Source organism: Gopherus flavomarginatus, chromosome 2 (assembly GCF_025201925.1).
Source record: "Gopherus flavomarginatus isolate rGopFla2 chromosome 2, rGopFla2.mat.asm, whole genome shotgun sequence".
Classification (NCBI taxonomy): Eukaryota; Metazoa; Chordata; order Testudines; family Testudinidae; genus Gopherus; species Gopherus flavomarginatus.
The window spans coordinates 229632973-229657259 of record NC_066618.1 but is presented as its reverse complement, the minus strand read 5'-3'; the positions used below and the strand labels follow the sequence as shown (position 1 = coordinate 229657259).

Below are 24287 nucleotides of genomic sequence, written 5' to 3'. Positions count from 1 at the left end.
TTTAAATGTTTCATGATGGTCATATTCTATAACTGATGCAGTGTAATCACAGTTTGCAAAATGTCTTCTAACTATGTAAATCAGAATGGATTTCGCTGGTTCTCTATTGAGTTTCATATTGTGGTGTTTACAATTTCACTTAGCTATCCTCTGGAAATTGATAGTCCCAACACTTGTTTAATGTTTAGATGACTTACAAAGTGAAAGCATTGTTTTTTTTCTTCTGGAATGATGTTCCTTCATTGCTCTCTCATTCTAAGTCAAGGTTTGCAGTGTAATGTTGATAAACAAACCTACATTGAGAAGTGTGTCTGAATGATGAAAGATTTTTTTTTTTAAATAAGTTTTTGATTCAAGATTCCAAGGTGGAGTTGTAAACGAGGGGATGAGAGGACATAGGTCGTTGTTAAATTCTAAAACTTTAACCATAAATCAGTATTACTCCGCACTGCCATTTGAGAGACTTGGCTTTAGTTCCAAGGCCTGACTATTATGAGCTGAAAGTTCTGTGGTGTTAATAATGTTCAGAGTTACTCACTAATGCCTTTTTTCCTGAAATATTTAAGAAATGGCATTTGAAGAGAATACCATTCAGTGCTGTGCTCTGTCTGGCTGAAGATTGTGAACAAGGCCTGAAAATCCTTCCCAAGTACTGGGAACCTGCTACTGCTGTAGAAAAAGTATGGGAGAAGTTTCCTTCCTTTTTGTAGCGGGGGAAGCAATGTATGTCCTATGGATGAAGGATTTAATCTGTTTCAGTCAACTTCTAGAAGTGGCAAGATTTTAAAAACATTTGCTGCCTTTTCATGTTAATTCAAATCAGCTACGTACACTATAAACTCTAATCAAATGTTCTTATAGAAAAATGTGATTTTTTCACTTTCTTATGCAGTTTATGCTTGCCAGATACAATAATCAATCTGTAACTTGTTAAACTGGATGGAAAACTTTAAATTCCTATATAACTGCATTTTTCTTATGGAATTCTTCCCGTTTGAAATAACTACTAGTTTTCGTGACGAAGAAATTAGATCTTTCATAAGACATCATTTTTTCACTTTGTCTTAGCAGTCCTGAAAATTCAAATCTAAAATGGTATTGTAGAGCAGATAGAGAGCAGTGTCTGAATAAATGTATTCCAGACTGTCTAGTACATGTCAGCATGCCAAAATGTTGACTACTAGAGTAGATTACTCACAAGTGGCTTGGATAAAGTGCAATAAAAGTAGAATCTGGGATGCTATGGCTCAGTAGTATAATAGAAAAGAAGTATTGTGAAACACATGCCTATTTTATTATGACTTTAAACTGCATATTTAAATTCAGCCTATTTTGAGCACTCCATGCTTTGGAATTGCTTATGATTGTGCATGGGGTTTTGAGACAGATGGAATACAATTTAAAAAGTTAAGCACTGATGGTTATAATAGTTTGGAGGTGGAGGGAGGGTGTTAGTAACAATATACAGAGATACTTGGAAGAGATTTTTCAAGTTAACTGTGCATTGCTGTAGTGACAGGGTAATAACACATGTATTAAAAAATCAATAATGTGTAATTAACCATACAAAGCAATTTTCCCCTAGTTCATCCTTTTTAGCCCTCAAGCATTGTTTTATTATAATCTTCCTTCCTCTTCCCTTCATCTCACACTAATTCTTTATCTCCTACAGAGAGATTATAAATGTAAGCAACATACTGTACAAATCAGAAGGAATATTCACTGTGTAAGGAGGACTTGAGTAAAGGAACATTGATTTCTGAGCACATGTAGGTGGAGACTAAATAGTGGTCTCACGTTTTTTGGGTCATGAGTATATTTTTATGTTATCTATGCACTTCACAGTTTAATGGTAGTAAATGTCAGTCTGTACTTCTCACATACTGATTGGGGATGTGCCATTCTGGTTCATGGCAAATTTATTTGGGGTTCATAACTAGGCTATCACTGTGTACAAGTTAGAGATGGAAAGACTCATTAGGTCATCCAGTCCATCTCTGATAAAAGGAGACAGTTTCATTTTGTACATTTGCTGGTGCCTTGTCAAATCTGATCACAAATATTCAAAACAATGGGGTTTCCATCACTGTTCTTTGTAGACTGTTCCACAGACAAATAGCGCTCATTGTCAGGAAAAGTTTTCCCAGATATATAGCCTAACTTTTCCCATTTTAAGTTCAGCTCACTTCTGTCAGCAACGCCCCTTTAGCTATTTCCCCTCTGTTGTTGGTGTTTACCCCCCTCAGTGTTTTGTATAAATTGTTACCACTTAACCAAATTGAATGTATTGCATATTACCACTTAGCCAAATTGCACTCTTAAAGCCTACTTTTATCTTTAGATGTGTGCAGAACTCCCACTTAAATGAATGGGATTAGCATGCTCATGCTGGGCACAGTGGGGTGCTAAATGTGTCTCTAAATTACCTTTCTGCAATAAGGAAGCTGTTCTAGTTTATACTAGCTGGAATAGGCCATAGAAATGCAAGATTGCTAGACCAATATTGCCCCATAAACTGGGGGAAGGAGAGAGATGGTATAGAAGTGGAGAAGCACATAGGGGACTTAGCTAGGGCTGAGGATCTGCCCCATAGTTTGTGCACAGGATTTACAAAAACAACGAGGAGTCCTTGTGGCACCTTGGAGACTAACAAATTTATTTGGGCATAAGCTTTTGTGGGCTAGAACCCACTTCATCAGATGCATAGAGTGAAAAATACAGTAGCAGGTATAAATACACAGCACATGAAAAGATGGGCTTTGCCTTACTAGTGTGAGGTCAGTCTAATGAGACAATTCAATTAACAGTAGGATTTACAGTTAGTTTCTTGATGTCAAATCATGAAGAAGAGACTCTCACAGATTGGACCATTGTCAATTCTATCCCTGTTGCTTCTGACCTATCTTGTAAGGGGCACATGAGAGGAAGGACTGAGTGCTCCCCTGGAAGCTTTAATTTAAAAAACAAATGTTGAGTACAATTTGATGATTGGTGGTTGGTTGGTTTGTTTTGGATGTTCAAGCTCAATTTTGCCAACACATAAATAACCCAGTAAACATGAGCAATCGTCTTCAGGCCTCATTTCTCTAGTCTCTTGTTCTGCTCTAACTGAGAAGAGTCCAGTCATGTTTTTAGCCTCCCCTCCCTCCCTTATGTAATGGAATTCCAGTAATTTCTGTTGGGAAATGCACTTTCCTCATTTAGACCACAGTCTCCAGTTAAATTTATTTAATCTGATTTGTGATCTCTGCATGTCAGCACCAGTCAGGTCCCCTTCCAAATCTTGGGATGTTACAACAGGAAAAAGGTTTGCAGCCCTGGGCAGAAGCTTGGTGCTAATGCTTACAAAATGTCCAGTATGCAGAAGACTAGTAAATCAGAGTAGTAGGTGAAATGCTTTTTGGAATTACTCAAGTGAGTTACCTACTTGAGTGTTACAAGGTTCGACTGTATTTTAGGTGATCTGGTAGGACAGGTTACTATCACTGAAGAAGGAATTTTAATGAGGAAGAGGTATGGTAGCAGTTGACTTCCTGCTTAAAATAAAGTTGTATTTCCTGTATAAAACTTCTAAATAATCACTCTTCAAATTCACTTAATTTCTAAACAATTGAATAGCTTATTTACAACTTGGTTATTTTTTGGTTACTAAAGGATTTTAAGGGAAGCATGGGAACTCACACGTGTTCTAGTTAAAGAAAGACAAAAGTTAGTCTTGGTCAGAAGTGGCTACTTGCTGTCATTTTTCAGGCGATTCATGTTAGCTAAATAGATTTGAGTTGAATTTGCATTATAAAAGAATCGTGCAGTGATGTATCAGCCAACTTATCTCTTTAGAATTCTAATCTTAGCATCACTTAATGTGTGTAAAATGAGAGATGAAAGCAAGGATGAGCTAACTTTTTTTGAAAGTGAATTAGTGTTCGTGAAAGGTGCCAGGCTCACAGCACTGGAGATGGAAGTCTGCCGTCCTCAGGGGGGAATAAAGTGTAGCACGGGAAGTGACAGTGCATATTCTTCCATACTGCCCTTTCAGTCTATGCCTTAACTATGCTCTAGAGAGGGACCCATCTCTCTTTTCCCATTTCTGTGCCTGTGTTCTGACAGGATGCTCTGTCCATTTACTGAGGCCAAGGACTAGCACCAGGAATCTGTCAGTTTCAACGGTGTTTTTATGATGTAGACTTGTATTTTAAAAAAATTCAGAGTATTAACTTCCTAAATTACAGCAATTTTCAGATACTAGCTCAGAAAGAACCAGTAAGCATGTTCATTTGTTTGCTTGATGCAACAGCATGCCTTTCCTGTAGCTCAAGGCATAATACCATACTTGAAGATCTGTGAACTATAAGGAGACTACAGACAAGCAGGTCCAAGGAGTTTGATAGACAGAGAGGAGGTAAGAAAAGAGGCTTGGTAGTTTGTAACCATCAGAGGCAAGAGGTTACAGCTGCATTCTACATGGCTGGAGACAGATGAGGATAGGCAGGCTGTGGCCATGAGAGAGAAGAGGATCAGGAAGAATTGCTAGAAGTTTCCAATCAATACCAGGTACTTGATGTGGAAACTGTGGAAAATGTGTGTCAAGATCAAAAGGAATAGACACATGTATGGGACGCACCTATGGATGGCAGCTTGACCCAACATGTAAGAAAACCAAGCTTGCCCACAAAGAGTTCTCCAACTGTCCAAGGAAGACAGACGATCCTTATTAGGGAATCAATATTCAGAAGAGTTGAAAACATTCTGCAAGGGAGAGGTGGACAACAGGATGGTGTGCTGTTTGTCTGGAGCCCTGACATGAGAAGTTGCTCTGAAATTGGATAGGCTTCTGAAGTTGATGGACAAGGATCCATTGGTGATGGTTTATATCGACATTAATGACACTGCATGACAGGATATCTCAGAAAATAGATGACTTCAGGGAACTTGGACGCATGCTGAAGAAGAAGAAAGTCCACGGGATCTTCTTGAAGAGCCACCTTGTCCCAGATTCTTCTGCCTTCTTTCACTCATAGAAGTGTACTGCTGACCAGGTAAATTGGTATAGGGTGCAGAGTTTTGGTTTTGTGGAACGTTGGTTCACTTTCCCTGGGAAAAGGGGGCTGTGCAGTTTGGATAGTCTCCATCTCAGTAGAAGGGGAACTAATGTGTTTGGGAACATGCTGGCTCCAGTAGTCAGGAGAGCATTAAACTAATAACAAAAAGGGAAGGGTAAAAGGAGGGAAGATAAGAGCACTTGTTAGCACAAAATTGAAATGTTGAGAACAAAATTAATTGAGAATCCGAAGGACATGAAGAGGAGAAATTCTTTAATTGCCCATACGCCAGTGCTTGGAGCCTGGGTAACAAACAAGAGGAATTGAAATTGCTCATTTGTGAGCAAAAATTAGCTCTAGTTGGTATACTGAAACCCTGATTGGCATAACTGGAATGTTAAAATCACTGCTTATAACCTAATTAGGATGGATTGAGTGGGAGTGGCACTGGCATTACCTGTTCAAGAGTAACGATACCCAGAAGAAAACTATCTTGAATGTCCTAACAAATGGCTTGAAGGGAAGTTGTTAGTAATCAGAAGCTAGGAAATGTAGAAAGTTGAAAAGGAAGCAAGGGACACAAGAAGAAATATATGGCCATCAGAGTTAAGGACAATAAATAGTTTTAAAAAATGTATTAGGGATAAAAAGAACCTTGACAGTGGTATTATCCATTACTGTATGGAGATGATAGAATTATCAGTAATAATGCAGAAGAGGTAGAAGTGTTCATGTCACAGAGTTTGGGGGAGTCAGGGCCCTGCACCCTCCACTTCCTGCGATTCACCATGACTCTCAGTCTGCCAGTAAAACAGAAGGTTTATTAAATGACAGGAACACAGTCCCAAGCAAGGCTTGTACGTACGACCAGGACTCCTCAGCCAGGTCCCTCAGAGGGCAAGGCTCTTAGACACCAGACTTGGGGCTTCCCTGCCTCTTCCCAGACAGCCCAAAACTGAAAACCAAAAACCACTCCAGCAGGCTCTCTCTCTCCCCATCTCCCTTTGTCCAGTTTCCCAGGCAAAGGTGTCGACTCACCCCACCCCCCTTCCTGGCTCAGGTACTGTCCCTCACGTAAAGTCATCCCCTGCTCTCCCATCCCCCATGCAGACAGCCCCAGTAAAACTAAATGACATTCCCAAATCAATCCACCCTGCTCCCTACTGCATCACAGTTCAATACATATTTCTCTTCTGTATTTGGGAGAAAAACAGAAGTAGTCATGTCATATATAATAACACTTGCTATTCCTCTAGTATCTTGGGAGAGTATTAAACATCAGCTGCTGAGGATAGACATTTTTATATCAACAGGTCCTGATTTGCATCCAATAACTTTAAAAGAGCTCACTGAGGGAGGAGCTTGCTGGGGTGTTAATGCTGACTTTCAGTAGGTCTGGGAACACTGGGGATGTTCCAGAAGACTGGGAGAAAGCTAATGTTCCAATATTTAAAAGGGTAAATGGGATGACCCAGGTAATTATAGGTCTGTCAGTCTGACATCAATCTTGGCAAGATAATGGAGCGGCTGATGTGGGACTTAATTAGCATTACTATATTACCCTCTGTTAATTCTGGGGTTTAATCAACAAGGGTTTATGGAAAATAGATCCTGTCATGCTTTTGGATGAGATTAGAAGTTCAGCTGATAAAGGCAATAGTGTTGATGGTAATAGACTTCTCTAACGTTGATAAAGGAAGCAAGGGACACAAAGAGAAATATATGGCCATCAGAGTTAAGGACAATACGTAGTTTTTAAAAATGTATTAGAGACAAAAAGAACCTTGACTATGGTATTATCAACTACTGTATTATAAAGGTATTATCCTTTATCAATTTGAGTTGGTATCCCATGACATTTTGATTAAAAAAAACTAGAATGATATAAAATCAACACGTCACACATGAAATGGACTAAAAACTGGCTGGCTAAAAGGTCTCAATGTAACTGTAATTGTAAGTGGGGAATCTTCATTGAGCATTTATAGTGGGGTCCCCCAGGGATCTATTTGGGGTCCTATGCTATTTAACATTTTTATCAATGACATGAAAGAAAACATAAAATCGTCACTGTTAAAGTTTTGCAGGTTACCCAAAAATTGGGGGAGTGGTAAATAGTGAAGAATACAAGTCACTGATTCAGAGCGATCCAGATTGCTTGGTAAACTGAGCACAAGTCAACAATGTGTTTTTAATATGGCTAAATGTGAACATCTGGGAATAAAGAATCTAAGTCATATTTAGGGGATGGGAGCTCTATGACTGCAAAAGAATTGGGGCTTGTGGTGGATAATCAGCTGAACATGAGCTCTCAGTGCAATGCTGTGGCTGAAAAGACTAGTGCAGTCCTTGGACGCATAAAAAGGGAATCTCTTGAGCAGGAATAGAACACTCACTACGTGCTGGAATATTGTATCCAGTTCTGGTGTCCATAATTCAAGGAAGATGTTGAAAAATTGGAGAGGGTTAAGAGAAGAGCCATGAGAATAAATAAAGTTTTAGAAAACATGCCATATAGTGTTAGACTCAAGGAGCTCAATCTATTTAGCTTAAGAAAGAGAAGGTTAAGGGATGACTTGATTAGTATATAAGTAGCTACATGGGGAACAAATGTTTGATTTGGGCTCTTCAGTCTAGCAGAGGAAGATATAATGTGATCCAATGGCTGGAAGTTGAAGCTGGACAATTTCAGACTGCAGTTAAGGTGTAAATTTTTAACTGAGAGGGTAATTAACCATTGGAACAATTTACCAAGGTTCGTGATGGATTCTCCATTACTTGCAATTTTAAAATAAAGATTGGGAGTTTTTCTAAAATGTGCTGTAGGAACTATTTTGGGCCTGTTCTATGGCCTGTGTTGTACGGGAGGTCACTCTGGTCCCTTCTGGTCTTGGAATCTGTGAAAGTAGCTTCCCATTAACTAACTTACTGAGCTATCACCATCATTCTGTTCCTTGCATGGAATGAAGACTCTGTTCTAAATGTTATGCTTGGAATACATGCTCCATATTCCTATCAGTCACCCACAATGAAGTGTCTTAGCTAAAGTACAGCTCAAATGCTTTCCTTCTGCTCAGGTGTGCAGAAGGAAGGCATCCACTGGCTCCCTTGATGCCTTCGAGGAGCAGTGGGCGCTGTCCAGGGTTCTCTGCTCGGTGTCCCCATCAGGTTCCCTTCTTATGACCCTTTGACCGCACTCCTGTCCCTGTTTTTTTATTAGTTGTCCCCCGTAATCAGTGGGGTTCTGTGGTCCTGTGGATCCTCCCCTTAGGTTGGGGGGGATCCTTTAGCAGTGTGCGGGCTTTGCCCGCCCACTTCCCAGACACCCAATAGTACCCAGATCAGAGACTTCATTGTCACTGTGGAGTTGACACATTCTCTGCCATCACTCAGAGTCAGCAGAAGTGCTGATGCCCTAAGCTTCAAAAAAGCAGCAGAGACCAGGGATTCTCAGGAATCACAGCACCCAATCCCACAGATGTCAAGTTGTTCTGTAAAGGAACTTCCCAACACTTCCCGTCTATGCAGCCAGCATCAGTGTTCCCAGCTATGGTCTTTGGTTCTGCAGAAAGAAGCCACAGAGCACCCAACAGCTGGTGTTTCTTGAGGTAGCATTAACTCTGAATTTTCCTGGAAGCTAATCTGTAGTTCTGACGGTGGTTGAATCATGCAAGCTCAGTTAGCCTCCTGGCTCCACTTACTTTTTTTCTTCATATGTCCCAAAGAGATAAGTGGAGGTGGAAAATCCCCCTCACCACTGTTGAAAGTGGAAATGGCTGCCTTAGTTTTCTTCATGAACACTCAGGTAAAAATTTCTTGCCTGCCACCTTTTAAAATATCTATCTATTCATAGAAATATTGATAGACCTGAAACTCTGTTCCTAGAATTTGCAATATGCTACATAATAAACTGCTGTTTTGTAGAGTTAATGGCATTATACAGTATTTTAGTCACTACTCTTACTGACCCCATTATGAACTTTGTCCTTCAAATCCCACCCACCTGAGAGATTCTGTATCTTGCTTGCTCTTTGTAATATGAACTGCAGGATCTTATATTGTTAGCCAGCCATCTAGAAATTATCCCTTATGCTGGCTTGCATCTGTTTGCGATAGTAAACAGCTTAATCATTTAAAGCTGCCAGAAACTATAGGCTTAATTCTAGTAGATGCTGCTTCAGTGAATAATAATGCAACCATACATATTAATAAAAATTTAACTATATTAATTTAGCCAGCTTCACACAATTTTCATTTTGAATGCTGTCCTATTTCTCAGTAATAGAAAACACAAAATATGTAGTTAACAGTGTGTTTCTATTTGAAAAGTTCAAGATGATCAATAGGTATCTTTGATAAAATTTGTTTAAAGAGCATACATCTGGATAGGTGACAAATTAAGCAAAGAAATAATTGATTACCAGGATACTTGCTCCGCACTAACTAATGCTTAAGGTCTCCATTTTGTTGTTTGGACATAAATGTGTATTTTACAAGGCTGCATTTTGTATATTTGGGTGACTGGAATTTGTATTCTGCATGTGTTCCCCAGGATTTCACAGTGCATGATCAGATTTTTTTTCTTGAAAGCTAGGCCTCTTGTACAACACTTTTTTATGTTTCTAGCGGTCTAGTTTGCATTCCTTATTTGCAGTGTGTGTTCCATATCATGCTTAGTTTTACATTTTTATTTTTCAAAATAATGTCTCATTTTAAAACGCCATGCACAGTAATTGCAAAAAGCCATTTGCTGGCTGACAGCAAAGTAGCATTTTTCTGATGGAATTTCACTTCTGATAAGTGGCACTTTAAATTAAAGCTTTCCTTGATGTTAAAAGGTCTGATTAAAATTGTCAGTCAGACCTAATTTATTTCAACCTTCCTGAATTATTCTGCCATCTGTATAAACTTAAAGCTTTTAAATGTTGGAAGTATTTTCTGTTCTATTCAGCATGGTAAATAAAGGCTTCTTGATCTGTAAAGCACAAACGTAAACTAAATTGCCTGATTTTAATGAAGTTTAAAGTTGAATTTTTAAAATTACTGGGAAGACATGAATCGGTTTAGATGAATACTAACTCTGAGACTTTATCCTTAATGTATTTATAAACTTTGCAGTCATACACAATACGGGGGGGGGGGGGGGATAGCTCAGTGGTTTGAGCACTGGCCTGCTAAACTCAGGGTTGTGAGTTCAATCCTTGAGGAGGCCACTTAGGGATCTGGGGCAAAAATCAGTACTTGGTCCTGCTAGTGAAGGCAGGGGGCTGGACTCAATGACTTTTCAAGGTCCCTTCCAGTTCTAGGAGATTGGTAATCTCCTATTATTATTATTATTATTATTATTATTATTATTTTTATTATTATTATAATAATAATATAGAAACAAGTGAAAAATGATTTGTGCTGATATTGCTCTGTTCTTACTAAACAGGCATGTGGTTAGATCAAAACCTAATTTGTGGAGGTTTTTGTGGAAAATCTAATTTTTAAAAGTGTCATAAAATGTATCTGTTGAAGAAAAGGCTATCTTAGACAATGTGTCCTTGATGGAAAATTATTAGTGAAAAGTGAGGTTTCCCACCATGTAGTTTATAGCTTGTATTACAGTGTTCTAAAAGGCAAATTATTGGATTCAGCATGCAGCTTGCACGTTACAAAATGATAACACAATCCATACCATCAGTGATTTTTTTAAATCATTCAGCAGTGGTTTGAGCATTGACCCGCTAAACCCAGGGTTGTGAGTTCAATCCTTGAGGGGACCATTTAGGGATCTGGGGCAAAAATCTGTCTGGGGATTGGTCCTGCGTTGAGCAGGGGGTTGGACTAGATGACCTCCTGAGGTCCTTTCCAACCCTGATATTCTATAAATCTATAGAGTGCCTGCTTAATGCTGTTGGGTGCAGCCAAAGACAAATGTTAATTTAATACTTAAAGTGCATTTGAACAAATAACTTTTGACCTAGAGTTTTGTCCTCTTTGGTCTGACATGCATCCCATTTAATCAGCCATCCACTACTATGTTTCTTCTTATGTACATAAAATATGGTGATATATGTCCTGTTTCTTGATTGTCACTTATTTCAAAGGTGCAAAATGGTATAAGTAGTGTTACGATTAACAATTCAGTCTTGTTTGGTGTTTATTTTTTATAACTCAGTCCAGGTTCATCTGCAGCTTTGTATCTTTTAGGATACATCATCTAATTGTAAGTGCATTCCAGTTTTGTTTCTCTTGCAAAGATTCATTGCCACTTTTGTTTGTCAGTCGTATCTATCTTAGGTACTCAAATGGCCCCCCCTTATTGTAATATATGAATGCCTCAGTGTATTTGTCCTTGCAAATAACTCTGAAGTGACATGGGGAATTGAGGCACAGACTAATAGGATAAGTCTACACTGCAGTCAGGAGGTGTGATTGCAAATGCTAGCTTGAGTAATAATATCAGTGAAGCTGTGGCACCATGAGTGGCAGTAACTCGAGTATGTACCCAGAGTCTTGGGTGGGCAGGACTAGCTCATGCAGCTTCCTGTGCTGCTGCAACTTCATTGCTATTGGATCAAAGCTATCTTGAGTATGTCTACTCATGCTGCAATCACACCTCCTGATTGCAGTGTGGATATATGCAGTGTAGATGTATGCTGAGTGACGTGCCCAAGGTCATACAGGAGGCCTGTGGCAGAGCATGGAATGGAACCTGGCTCTCTCAACTGGCAGTCTTGTGTCCTAACCACTGGACCATTCTTCCTTTCAGTTCTGGGGCTCAAGCAAAGATGTCTCTTCCTTTTTCTGTTTATTCCCATTTAACAACAGCAGTGTTATATTGCCTGATTTTGTAAATCGCAATGTATGCAATATGGTGTGTATTCAATGGGGTAGCTTCTAAGCACATATTGTAGCATAAGCATTATGTTCCCATGGCTAAGAAAAGCATCTGAGACATTTAGTGTAGCTGTAATTGATCTGAGCATGTTTTTTCTTTCCTACTTTACCGAACTCCGTTTTTCTAACTTTACTTTGCTGAAGTTGATGACTGCTGCTCAGAACATTCTAGAGATTCATTTATGGTCATACAATTGTTCTTCGCAATGCAGCCCTTATCGGCTGTCTAGAGATTGTTCGATGTAGTTAAACTGCTGATACAGCCACAGCTATGTGTTATATTTTTGAGTACATTTAATAAAATTAATTTTGCATTGTAACTAGTAACAAATTTTTAAATTAGTAGGATGAGTCATATGAACTGATGTATATCCAGTAATAACCTTCAAAATGTGCTTCCTGCTAATCTTTTCTGATTTCTTACCTTTTTAAAGGTCACCTAGTGGTTACTACTTATCTTTTGTAGTTACTTGTTTTGTGGGATCAGACTTTATTTGTTCAGTACATGAAGAGTTGCGTTTGAACCAGCTTTTCAAATTCATACTCTTACTTCTCTGGCAAGATCAAACTTTGGATTGGATTTACCCATTAGACACACAGTCAAGTACAAAAACATCAATATATCTTCATTTCATAGTGCTTTCTGTCAAAGGAAACAGCTCTGCCTTTTACTCTAACAAAACCCCAGTCTTCTAAAATGTTAGGAATTACCCATTATGTCTGTGTCAAAAATTTTCATACGTGAGTGTCTTTTGGATACTATTTGAAAAAGCTCTACATAGATAATCTTTAAAGTCAACACACAGTATATACGGGGGGGGGAGAAACCCAACCAACCAAAAGTTTAAACAGCATCAGGACTGAAATTATCTTTCTGATTCCTTGTAGAGAAACAAAACAGACTAAAGTGGGTTTGAGTGTTTAGGGTTAAACGCCTAAGCCTACTCTATTAAACTCTCTGCCATCTTTTCTCCTCAGCCTCTGGAATCCATCTCCTAATTCAGAGTTAAACACAATGACGTTGGGATTCAGTTGTTTGTTTTAAAGTTAGCAGGCTCAGGGCTGGCTCCAGGCACCAGTGCAGCAAGCAGGTGCTTGGGGCAGCTAATGGAAAGGGGCGGCACATCCGGGAATTTGGCAGCGGGTCCCTCAGTCCCTCTTGGGAAGGACCTGCCGCCGAATTGCCGATGAAGAATGAAGCCGCCGCTGAAGTACCGCCAATCGAGCCTCTCCCCCCCCCCCCCCCCCCCGTGCCAAAAATGCTGCAGCTGGCCCAGACCAGGCTAAAAATGCTGCAGCTGGCCTTGACCAGGCTGTTGTCTGTCTTGGGTTATTTGCTGCTGACACTGTTCAACTTCACAAGCAAAAGGCCAGTAGCTCAAATTTTCAATTCAGACTGTCAGTTTGTAAATAGTTCCTGATACAGCACCCAAGGAATTCAGTGGAAATACTCCCATTGAATTAGTGAGCATTGGATCAGGGCCATGAATTCTTCCGCAAATGGCCATAAAACATTTACTGCCATTAACACAACAAAGAATCTACCTGAGCTCTGGATTCAGCTTGATGCCCCCGCCCCTTCAAGTGAAAACATTAAATGAAAAGGACAATACTGAAAGGAGGAACGTATGGAAGATGCAGCAGTTAGAAATCTATATTTAATTTTCTGAACTTCTTGGAGGAAGTGTCAGCTTTTGGATATCTCCCAGAAACCTATACATTTTTATTCTAGAAATAAGACTTAGCCTGAAAGAAGAAAAAATTGCTAGTGCATAATTCACTAATTACTTGTAGCTGAATTAAAATCAGATGTGAAAATTAGATGTCTGAATCAGGAGACAGACAAGGTGGGTGAGGTAATATCTTTTATTGGACCAACTTCTGTTGATGAGGCCCACAAGCATTGAGCATAAACAGAGCTCTTCTTCAGGTCTGCTCGAACACATCTGCTAAAGTATCTAATGTGACGGCTGGTGGGTACGCTATGCTCAAAGGTAGATGGATTTTGCTACCAAAATCAGTTTCCCAATCTCAAAAGAACTAAAATTACAACACTTTGACCCTAGTTGGGCCTTTGTACTGTAAATCTCATGTCAACGTCTAGGGTTATCACAAGTGATGTTTTAGAGCTAGTTAGACTACTAACCATATAAAGTGCTTAGCTTTACAAGTCCAATATAGGCTAGGCACTGAAATTGCAACATTAAGAAACTGTTAAAGCAGATACTTGGAAGGTTGTAGGCCTCTCAGGAGTTCAGTCTACCATGTGTGCTTGCTAGCACAACTTGCTGCCTTACATTTTCTGTTACTCAATGAAGCACTTCATGCAGACACATTCCATGATATCAGAGCTCTGGCTTGCAGGAATTCATCCTCCCCACCCTCCTTTAAATAGTGAAAGGAAACATTGCAGGATCCTTTTTGAAGGTAATATGACTAAACACTTTGGCTTGGCACCTATTTGTATTTTTCCTGTGTGAAAAAATATTTCCATCACGATAGTCCTCTGACATGATTTACTTGGTATTATTGTATATGGTCATAAATAGTGTGACAGATATTGTAATCCCATGCAGTATCTTTGGAGATTATTGTCTAAAATTTATGAATGGTTTATGTATGATTGTGTTTTCCATGGTGGAGGGTTACCACAGCTCCTCCAGGAACTAAAAGTGTAAGAGTGTGTGTGTGTGTGTGTGTGTGTGTGTGTGTGTGTGTGTGTGTGTGTACATACATACCCTGGGGGACCGTAAACAACTCCGGAGATGCATCATCCCTTAGGATGTTTGCATATACTGGGCCCAAACGGGGTTTTCCAGAGACCTCAACAGAGAAGAGGCTTTTGGTATAAGAACCTGAGCTTCAACTAACAGAGCCTTCATTTTGATTCAGTAAATGAACAGGAACATCTAAGGGGTGTCCCAGCTCTTGTGGAACGGTTGGAAAGATTTTGGCTTACTAGGGCCCCATAATGCTGCTAGGTGATCTCCTCTGGCAAGGTTCTAGCATGCTTATAGGAACTTTTTATTGGTTTTCACGTTTTCTCTGCTTTTTTTGTCCTTAAAATAAATGTACTTTACTGAGAGAGCTGTGTGGTGTCCCCCCTCCCAAAAAAAGGCTTGGTGGTTCTCCAGTTTACTAGCCTTACTTCCTGCCCCCTCCCTCCATCCAAAACTCCAGCAATACTGTGTGTTGAGTGCTAGCTTTCTTTTTCAACACAGCATTAATTACGTAGGGCAAGCAGCATGTCTAAAATGTTGACTTGAAAGAGTCGCACTAAAGTCTGCTGCCTAACCCAAGAACCTCTGATTTGCAGAAGTTAGTAAGGCATAGCAATAATATCTTCCTGTGCTTGTGAAGACTGTCATAACTGTTCACAGTTGCTATTTATCTCCAACATGCTGAAGTGCCATCATATAAACACTTACTCATCTCATCATCCTTTAACATGTACATTAAGAATTAGTACCCGACTGTACTCTGTCTATTAAGAGCTGCTTTCATAATCTTGTGGGGAGGAGGTGAGAAGAACTGATTAAATATATAAAGCCTCTCAGAATAACCCGATAATGCGGTCTCTCTCCTCTTAGCAGCAGTGAACAGTTTTCACATGAAACTTGCATGCTGAGAGAAGGTTTACTTAACCACATAAACTTCTATGCAGTTTAACCTATCAGCATCATTAGCTCACTGTCCTGTAGCCTGGTACAGCTCCTTCCAGAGCCTGTAAGTGCCATCCCAACTAGACCTAAGGAGTAGGTTAGAGGAAAATGAATGCTCCTGCACTCCAGCGAGTTGCTTGTCTTATTCCAAGTCCCTGCAGAAGAAGGGACTTCTCCTAATTCAAAGCATGGTAGTGTAGAGCCTACATGACCTTGTGGCACACACCTCTGTACCATCAGAGGCTCTGTTTAATTTCATTCCCAGGACCAGTGCAGTTAGTATCTTGAAGAGAGGAGCTATGTATTGTTAGCAGGTCTCAGGGCTGGTATCTGTTTAGAGTATGCACTATAGTACTACGATCCTATGGCAACATTTTACAATTGTTTCTGCAGGTTCTAGGTTCCTCTAGCTGTGTTTTTTAAACACATACATGTAACCATTTAACTACATAGGAAAGTTAATATGCAGGAACAGTGTTACATTTTTAAAGCATTCAAATTATATTAAAGATTAAATTTTTACTGCTAGCAGAGTGCAAGGTTTAAAATTACATTTTGTAACACTTTAGGTGTGGGAAAGTACTTGGTTATGAGTGGAATGCAGCATTGATGCTGAGCTTTATCTATGCTGTAGAAAATGAGGGCATGTGAAGCTAAATATCATTCTCTCTAAGATGCTAGAATTAAATGGAATTTTAGTCATAACGTGGGGTATAGGAGATTGTCATTGGTCTTCCTTTTGGAGATTTTGTGCCACTTAAACAGGAGATCCATACTATAAGACAGTTATGTAAGTTTTTCATACTCACATTTAACAGGATGTCTTGTAATATTGAAAAACGCAAGTTTCTCACTTGTTCCCTTTTTAACTTCGTTTTCAAAGATTTTGAAAATACGTTTTTCTTCAGCACTTGTGAATTTAGGCCAGAGAGGTCGGTAATAAAATGAGCTGCCAATGGTGATCTGAAATACTGCAGGTAAACTTGTAATCTGAAATGCGTCACATTAATTTGGTTTTGTGTCTTTTCCCAAGGTGGCTTGCTGTGGCTAGATGCCTTTGTCTACCTAATGTAGACTATTGTGCTCCTGTAGCCAAAATGCAAATACAAAAATAACAGTGTTGTCGTAAGTGTGCCATAAGCGGGGGAAATGGTGCTCCTCTACTTCACAACTTTTGATACATCCTGCTCCAACTGATGAATTGAAAGAATTGTGCTGGCGTATTTTCAATAGCGTGCAACAGGCTGCTTTTAAAAGTCTTTCTTCCCACACTCTCTGACCTTATCCTATGAGGTACTGAGCTCCCTCAGCTTCCCATGAAAACCAATGGGACATGAAAGCGCTTAGCAGCACCTTGTAGGATTAGGCCCTTGTTGTCATTTTTGTACAATTTACACTCATCTTTTATTGGCATGGCATTGCATTGCAGTGATGACCTGAAAACTTCTTAGAAATCTGATTAATTTGACAGAGGAATTTTGTAACAGATAAATAGTTCATTAGTTGTGGGAAGGATGGACTCTACCAAAGATTAAAAAATCTTAGGAATACTCAAGATTCTGGGTATTTATTTAGTTTGAGGTTTAGATAGGACTGGTGTGTGTTTTTTAAAAAGGAAAAAAAAGTGAATACATTTTTGCACTGGCCTGGAGAAAGCATTCTTAATACAAGAGAGGTAGGAAATGAACCTGATTGGATCTTATAGGTATTTTCCACCTGTAATTTTGTATGAGGTTTTGCTATCTGAGAAGTCTGTACTGTCTGTATGCATGCTAACGTTATCAGGAGTTATACATGTACATTATAGGATGAATAATCCTTTAAATAATTTTACCAGCAGCACGTGACAGTTGTCCATCAGCAAAGTTACAGTAGTTATGGATGAGCTAGAACACTGGTTAAGATTTTCAAAAGTGACTAGTGACTTTAGATTACTTTTTTGGGATGTGGTGGGGGGAGATGCTCAAATTGAAACCTCTCTCCGGAGCTTCAAGAACTGCTGAACAACCACCCTCTGAAAATGAAGCTCTGTCCGTTCAATGTATCTCAAATTGGGCACCCAACATCGCTAGTCACTGTTCTTCTATGAAAAGGTTTAAATATAAGAGCATTGCTTCCCTCCCTTTACTCTGCTTGAGACATTTTGCAGGGGAATTTTTCACAACCTTTCTTATGTTGTGTCTTTCAGGGAATATCTTGGGAAGCAGTTACAGTCAGAACAACCTCCAACAGTCACGGCACGAAGCTAAACATTTCAAACTGTATGTTACAACTCTTCCTTCCCGGGTATAGCTGGAGTATATATATCTTAAATTGATAATAAGCAAACATTCTTGGTTGCAATATTAGCTTCCTGCTAATGTGTTGATTTCTTTCCTGTTTTCCTCTGGTGCTGTCACCTAGTAAAAGTTAGTGTGTGTTCAACTACTTCTGACGAATCTGCCAGTTGACATCCTGCTATGTTACCAACGTATCTGAAGAAACATGGCTGATGTATATTGCCTTTATTTTATGTATTTATTATTGTCTCATAACAAGAACCTTATTAAAGGATATTCATTCCAGTGCACTATCTTGACTCCCTTGATATTTTCTTTCAGTGTTATTGTCCATTTCTGAAAACAAGAATAAATTCCTGTTTCTGTGTACAAAGTAATTCATAAAATTCTTCTAAGACATTGTGCTGTATGCAATTCAGTAATCTGGAAAACACTGCTGATCAGTTTCAATAAAGTCTTTATTTAAAACAATATTACCATATTATAGTAAAATGAGTCCATGAGACACAAACTCTTGGTATCAGGGCCCGGTATGATGCCTGAACTAGAGTAACAGTCAAGACATTGTTAAGTAAAGCTGGGCTGTGAGGCAGAGACAGGTCCCACTCACAGAAGTTGGCAAGAAGGCGGCTGCTAGAAGTCACTAATAAAATGAACATGTGCCAAGATGGCACCAGAACAGCTGGGTACAGACGTATCCCACACAGATAATAAGGAACAGGTAGACCTAGCCTAAAGACAGTATAAAAGAACAATATGATGGATAGACAATATGAAAGGACAATACGGTGGAGACAATATGATATGAAAGGACAATACAATGGATAGCATGATGGATAGTTTGTTCGAACCACCCTGTGCCAGGAGAAGGCAACCCCCTAATAGAGGGGCTGTACCTCAATGCATCAGGAGTAATGAGTAATCTGTTAGCAAAAGTGTATAAGAATGCATCCCTGAGTGGACGTCTTTGTCCGGCCTAGGGGGCAGTGGAGTGTCCCGCACTGACTGAGCTGTGTCCATTGTCAGGGGGCACAAATTTGTAGTACATCCTGTAGAGTCTATAGGAAACTTACTGTGCTTTGTTTGACAATAAACCTGGCCCGAGTTCCTTCGTACCTTATTAGAGTGTGTGGTCATTGGGGGTTCTCTCGGGGTCTGCTGTGCCAGCGATCTGCAGAGCCAGGGCAGCAAACAGAGGGAACCCGCACACATGCAGCCAACTTTTATCATTATTGAACAAGAGCAGAGCACCACACTGGTAGCATCTGACAACACATGTCAATAAAATAATAAATAAATAGTATAAATAAATAAATAAAAAGTAAACATGATTTTGTTTTTTTTTTTCAGTAAAGGGCTTTGCTCTCATAAGATGAAACATTCAGAAACTAGTCTGTTTGTTTGTTGTGTTTTTTTTTAAGAGGAGGAGACTGGTCTGGCAAGACATAAAGCAGTGAGCGCCTCCTGTCACTACAATGTTAACAGATTATAGGAAGGCCAGGCATTAAAAGTGCATCATAGGCTTTGTGTTTAAAGCATCCAAGTAATTTTGACCTACCAAGTACAATAAGTGCCATAGAGTGAATTTCATTGCAGTGTCTTTTTTTTTTTTTTTTCGTGGTTACTGAATACGAAAATATCTGCTCTCTGGTATTACGGACATGAGTGTCGACTCTCACTAATAGAGTTCTGATGCCATTCTGTAACCTACTGCATTTGGCTTGCAAAGTTTAAATTACTTGGCTATAAAAACCTTATTTCCATTTTAACATGTTAATAAGTATTACTATTCAAAATTTAAGCCCAATATGGATAGCTATGAATATCAAGATTGACAGACAATAATATTCATAGTCCCTACACAAGGGGCTTGGAATCAAGATGCCTAAGGGTTGCCAGTATTATATGCTAATGAGCTAGGTGCAACTTGTTTTCTTCCCCTGTTTCCTCTCCCCCCTGCCACCATGTAATACTAAAACATGGGAGATATAGTGGCAGAATTATTCCTAGCCCCAGCCAATGATCAGCTCATACCCTGAAAGATCCGGCAGATGCTATTTTAACCCAGAATAATTTACCTTCAATGGAAATGGATATGGAGAAACTTTCTTTCCTCAATCTGGATTTTAATTTGGTGCTACACTCAGCATGTAGACTGAGGCCCTAACACTTGAACAGGCTCCACGTGGGCAGATGCTTGGGCCTGTGAAGAGTTAGTGCAGATGCACGAGTCAGCCAGATGGACTCATTGCGGGCTCTACTTCTCCTGAAGCAGTGGAGGCTGGTCTGAAGATCTGGTGGGATGCCAAGAATCCTAAGACATACCACAAAATCTACAGGTAGGTCCTGTGATCACATCTGTGCACAGTAGGGGGAGAAACTATTTGGCAGACTCACTCCAAAGAGGAGGGAACTGTAGATGGAACCTTGAGGGGATAAACAGATGGTTAGTGATGGCTCCTCATACTTCCCTGTCTAATGAATATGCTGGAGATGGGTTAGGAAGGAGGCAGAATTGGGACTTAGTTGTGAAAGCCAAGGGGCGAGGGGGGCAGTGACTGTCTATGGCAGGAACAACTGCAGTTTATTTTAAACTAGAACTGACTTACCTGTCGGCAGCACAGAACTTGTTTGAATTTAGCCCCCTTCCGCATTTGGAGCGGTCTTCACTTTTTTATGAATTTATTTTTGTTCAAATGTGTTATGCCAAATTCTAGTCTCAAGTGCTCAAGCCACTAGACCTGCTATTCTTAATTCAGTCTGCTCTGTTGTCTGAAGTTGCATAGTATTGATTTTGCTTCCCCCATTTGATGAACGGAACTTTCAGAAACAGGAGAGAGAGCTTCAAGTCACAGGTGGCGTTCAGATGTCTGCATCAGGTTGCATCTTCTGGTGCCAATAATCTTGCAAATACATAGCTTTTGTTGGCAAGATAACTCAAGCAACTATCTGATTACTATAACAAATAAAAGGTCTTGAATACAATGATCCTGAGTTACTGCTTTTTCAGTATATACCCAGCTGTATTTGAAGCTCATCTAAGGTAGTCACATTTCATTCTCATTACATCAAGTAAATAGAAAACAGGCAGATGAAATGTCAAGCAGATTGAACACTTCAGTATACTGTGACAGAGGGATGTGGGAAAAGTTGAAATTTCTGTGAGTGAAAGCATATGCTAGCAGCTTCCTTGGGTGCTGATAAGTAAGGGTTTAAAGATTACTGAAAAGTAACATTGGGGGTGTCTAACTGGCTTCTGAAACATGGTTTGACGGAGGGAATTATAATTGTCTCAATCCATATTAACACAGAAATTTCCTGTTGGCAAAATTTTGTAGTTTAACACAATTTTGTTTTATCTTGACACAAATTTAATGAAAATGCGGTTTAATTACCCTATAATGAATTTTTAAAATCTTTATCAGCACACTGCACAGTTCCATCATTTGAGGATAACTTCTGCTTTTATAATACTGCTTCTTAAATGACCAGTCTCTGAAAATTAAATGGAAACACCTCTGAGCAGATTTTGAATTCACAATGAATGTGTGAAGAGAGTTTAAACTAGAATTCAAGGGCATAGGAAGGGAAGTGAAGACACTGAAAACAGACACATTTGAATGTAAGAAAACTGCAATGTTAGCAACTGAAGCTCTGATCTAGCAAAGTGCATAAGAATGGCCATCCTGGGTCAGACCAAAGGTCCATCTAGCTCATTGAAGTCTACTTGGATTATAAGATCTTCAGGAGTAGGAATGTCTTTGTTTGCTGCATAGCACAAAGAAGCCCTGATTCATGACTGGACACTCAAAGTGCTACCTTAATTCAAACAATTAAGTTGGGGCCTAACCCAGAAATGCACTAGCTCAAGTGAGGATGAATCATATTATTTTGAACATTTGTGTATTGTGTGGCTTTTCATAGAGTGATCAGTGCACCTTAAAAGTCTACCTTTAATTATGGAATGAATGCAACCAACATAAGTCTCAGAATAAAATACCTTGCTGACCTGTAGGTAGTGAGCTCTTTTACCTGAATGTTTAAGTTCCAAATGCAAAAAAGTAAGAGGTTTATCTAGCGGAATGAAAAGTAAAACTTTTTCAGTTTGTGTCCCTGTTACAATGTGTGAAATGTCACTACTGCCAAGATTTTAGCTATGTTGGAGTCTGGCAGTGTTGATCTTTTAACAGCTCATGAAAATTGCAAAAGTATAATTTGCATGCCTGGTTGAACAAATGGTGACTGTCAGTGATTTGGAAGGATCAGGCCCGTTGCCGTTCAGGACTGATAGGCCAACGTTCTCTGTGAGAAATGTGATGATATATCAGTTCAGTTGGGAATCAGAAAAAGACTACATAATGGGACACAAGTACCTGACCTCTGCCCAGCTTGCAAAACCTCTAGCTTGCCTATTGGCAGTTTCTACAGAGCAGTTATGTGTTGTCTATTTAGAACTGTGTGGCATGTTGAAAATTTGGGGGTAGTGATAAACTGATGTTAATATAAAGACACATAACCATGGATCTTCCTGCGCTGATAATATTCACTACATTCATTCCGTCCGCCTGCTGAAAGCTGGGCTAGACAAGAATTAAAGTAGGTGCAAACGGAGGGCTGTAAAATGGCTTATGGAAATTGACAGTCTTACAATTTACTTAAATGGGAGGATTGGGACCCATGCAAACTTCCACCTGTTGACCTGTAGTTACATAAATAACATAGCCAGCACAGGGAGTCTAGATTTTCCTTATCACTCTACAGAAGGAGCCCAAAGGAGTGTTTGAATTAGCGATTACAAGTTTAGGGAAGATGGTCTGAAGGGGAGGGGTATTAGTTAAATTATAACACGGAGGGGGAATAATGCAATACAACTATTGCATGGATTTATCTGGGCAGTTTTGACAATTGGTCTGTTCAGTGTAATATTCGCTGCCTACATTGGCACAAACTGCAGAGCTTATGACAGAGGTTGATATGGTGGGTGCAATAGCACAGGAAGTGTTAGGTAAATTTACTCACAAAGCAAGCCCCGGTAGCTGGGCTCTAATGAATCAAAAATTGTGATGACTGAGGTTGGCACAGCCATTAGCCACCCAGTCAGCATGGGGTTTTGGATCAGACTGTGGAGGAAAGGAATGAAAGACAGAATGTGATATAGGTTTGGATCAGAAAGGAGTCGAGAAAATGGTCTCTTGGGACTGGAAGCAACCAGAATATGTTGTGATTCTTTGTGTAAGTGACCATTTATCACTAAGTCCACCTTGCTTAGGTGGCAAGATAAATGGTAGACTGTCTGTGACTCCACAGCAAGATAAATGGGGGCTGTCTGTGACTCCATGGTAAGACTGTTACAGTCAGGGGTGAAAGTAACATAAAGGACTTACTGGAACTCTGGAGTCCTGAGCAGAGGATGGGGCCTCAGCTGGAAGGGGTGTGGCCTTAGGGCCCTGGGCTCCAGCGCAAGTAGTGACGGCTAGGAGCCCAGGACCCTTTAAATCACTGCCAGAGCTACCAGCCGCAGAGGCAGCTTGGAGCCTTGGGGCTTGGGGGCCATTTAAAGGTCCTGGTGCTCTAGCTGCCACTACCACAGCAGAGCCCCAGGCCCTTTAAATCGCCTGAGCCCTGCTGCTGGAGCCCCGTGGTAGCAGCAGCAGCCAGGGGCTCCAGCAGTGATTTAAAGGACCAGGAGCTCTCAACCACCACTACTGCAGCGGAATCCGGGGGGTCCTGGCTGCCACCACAACCCCGGGACTCTAGCAGTGGGGCTTGGTCAGCAATTTAAAGGACCCAGGGCTCCATTAGCATTACTCTATCCCAGAACTTGGAAACATTCACAACCACCTCAGCTCCACTTTTCATTTATGCCCCTGCAACATGCTGAACATTTCTTTAAAGATCTGAGAGCTCTGGATTCCCAAAGTCCACTGAAGTTCAGTCTTTCCTTCACAGGAGCTACTCACGACCCAGGAGGATCAGGCCCTAATTTCCTATTGTGTTTCTGTTTTAGATCCCTTCCTCAAACGTATCCCTATCTGTATGCAATTTTTCTCCATTGGCTGTAACAATTCCTAAGTAAGGCCCTGCACCAGCAATCTGATCGAGGTGAGGGGTAAATGCTTCTGCCTACACAAAGCCCCCATTAAGTCAGTGGGCTCCACAAGAGCCTGCCTATGGAGGTCAGGTTGCTGGATCGTTGCTTATGAGTTCTTCATTTCATCTCTCTTTCATGTAGTAGGTGTTCCGTATAGCCCATTACTGCAGTGAATCTAAACTATGGTTTCTCTCTGCAATCCGCTTACACTGACATAAAGGTCTAGCAGATATGGCGTTACCAAGCAACCTGATGCACTACTCATTGACTCTGTTAGAAGACTGAACCCAACTCATGAAAAACCTTTTTATATAGTGAAAAGTATCATTTC

General features: G+C 40.1%; 1 protein-coding gene across 3 annotated transcripts in view; it reads left to right on the top strand.

Moving 5' to 3' along the window:
• ATP6V1H (ATPase H+ transporting V1 subunit H) overlaps positions 1-18155 on the top strand; it is an 80121-nt gene extending 61966 nt beyond the window's left edge. For 2 of the 3 annotated variants that reach the window (XM_050938895.1, XM_050938894.1), the window contains one exon: positions 17775-18155. In XM_050938895.1, the coding sequence (XP_050794852.1) occupies positions 17775-17835 (61 nt within the window). In that variant the 3' untranslated portion in view covers positions 17836-18155. The remainder of the gene's footprint in view (positions 1-17774) is intronic. The other variant, XM_050938896.1, reaches the window with a different exon arrangement.
• Positions 18156-24287: the final 6132 nt, after the last annotated feature.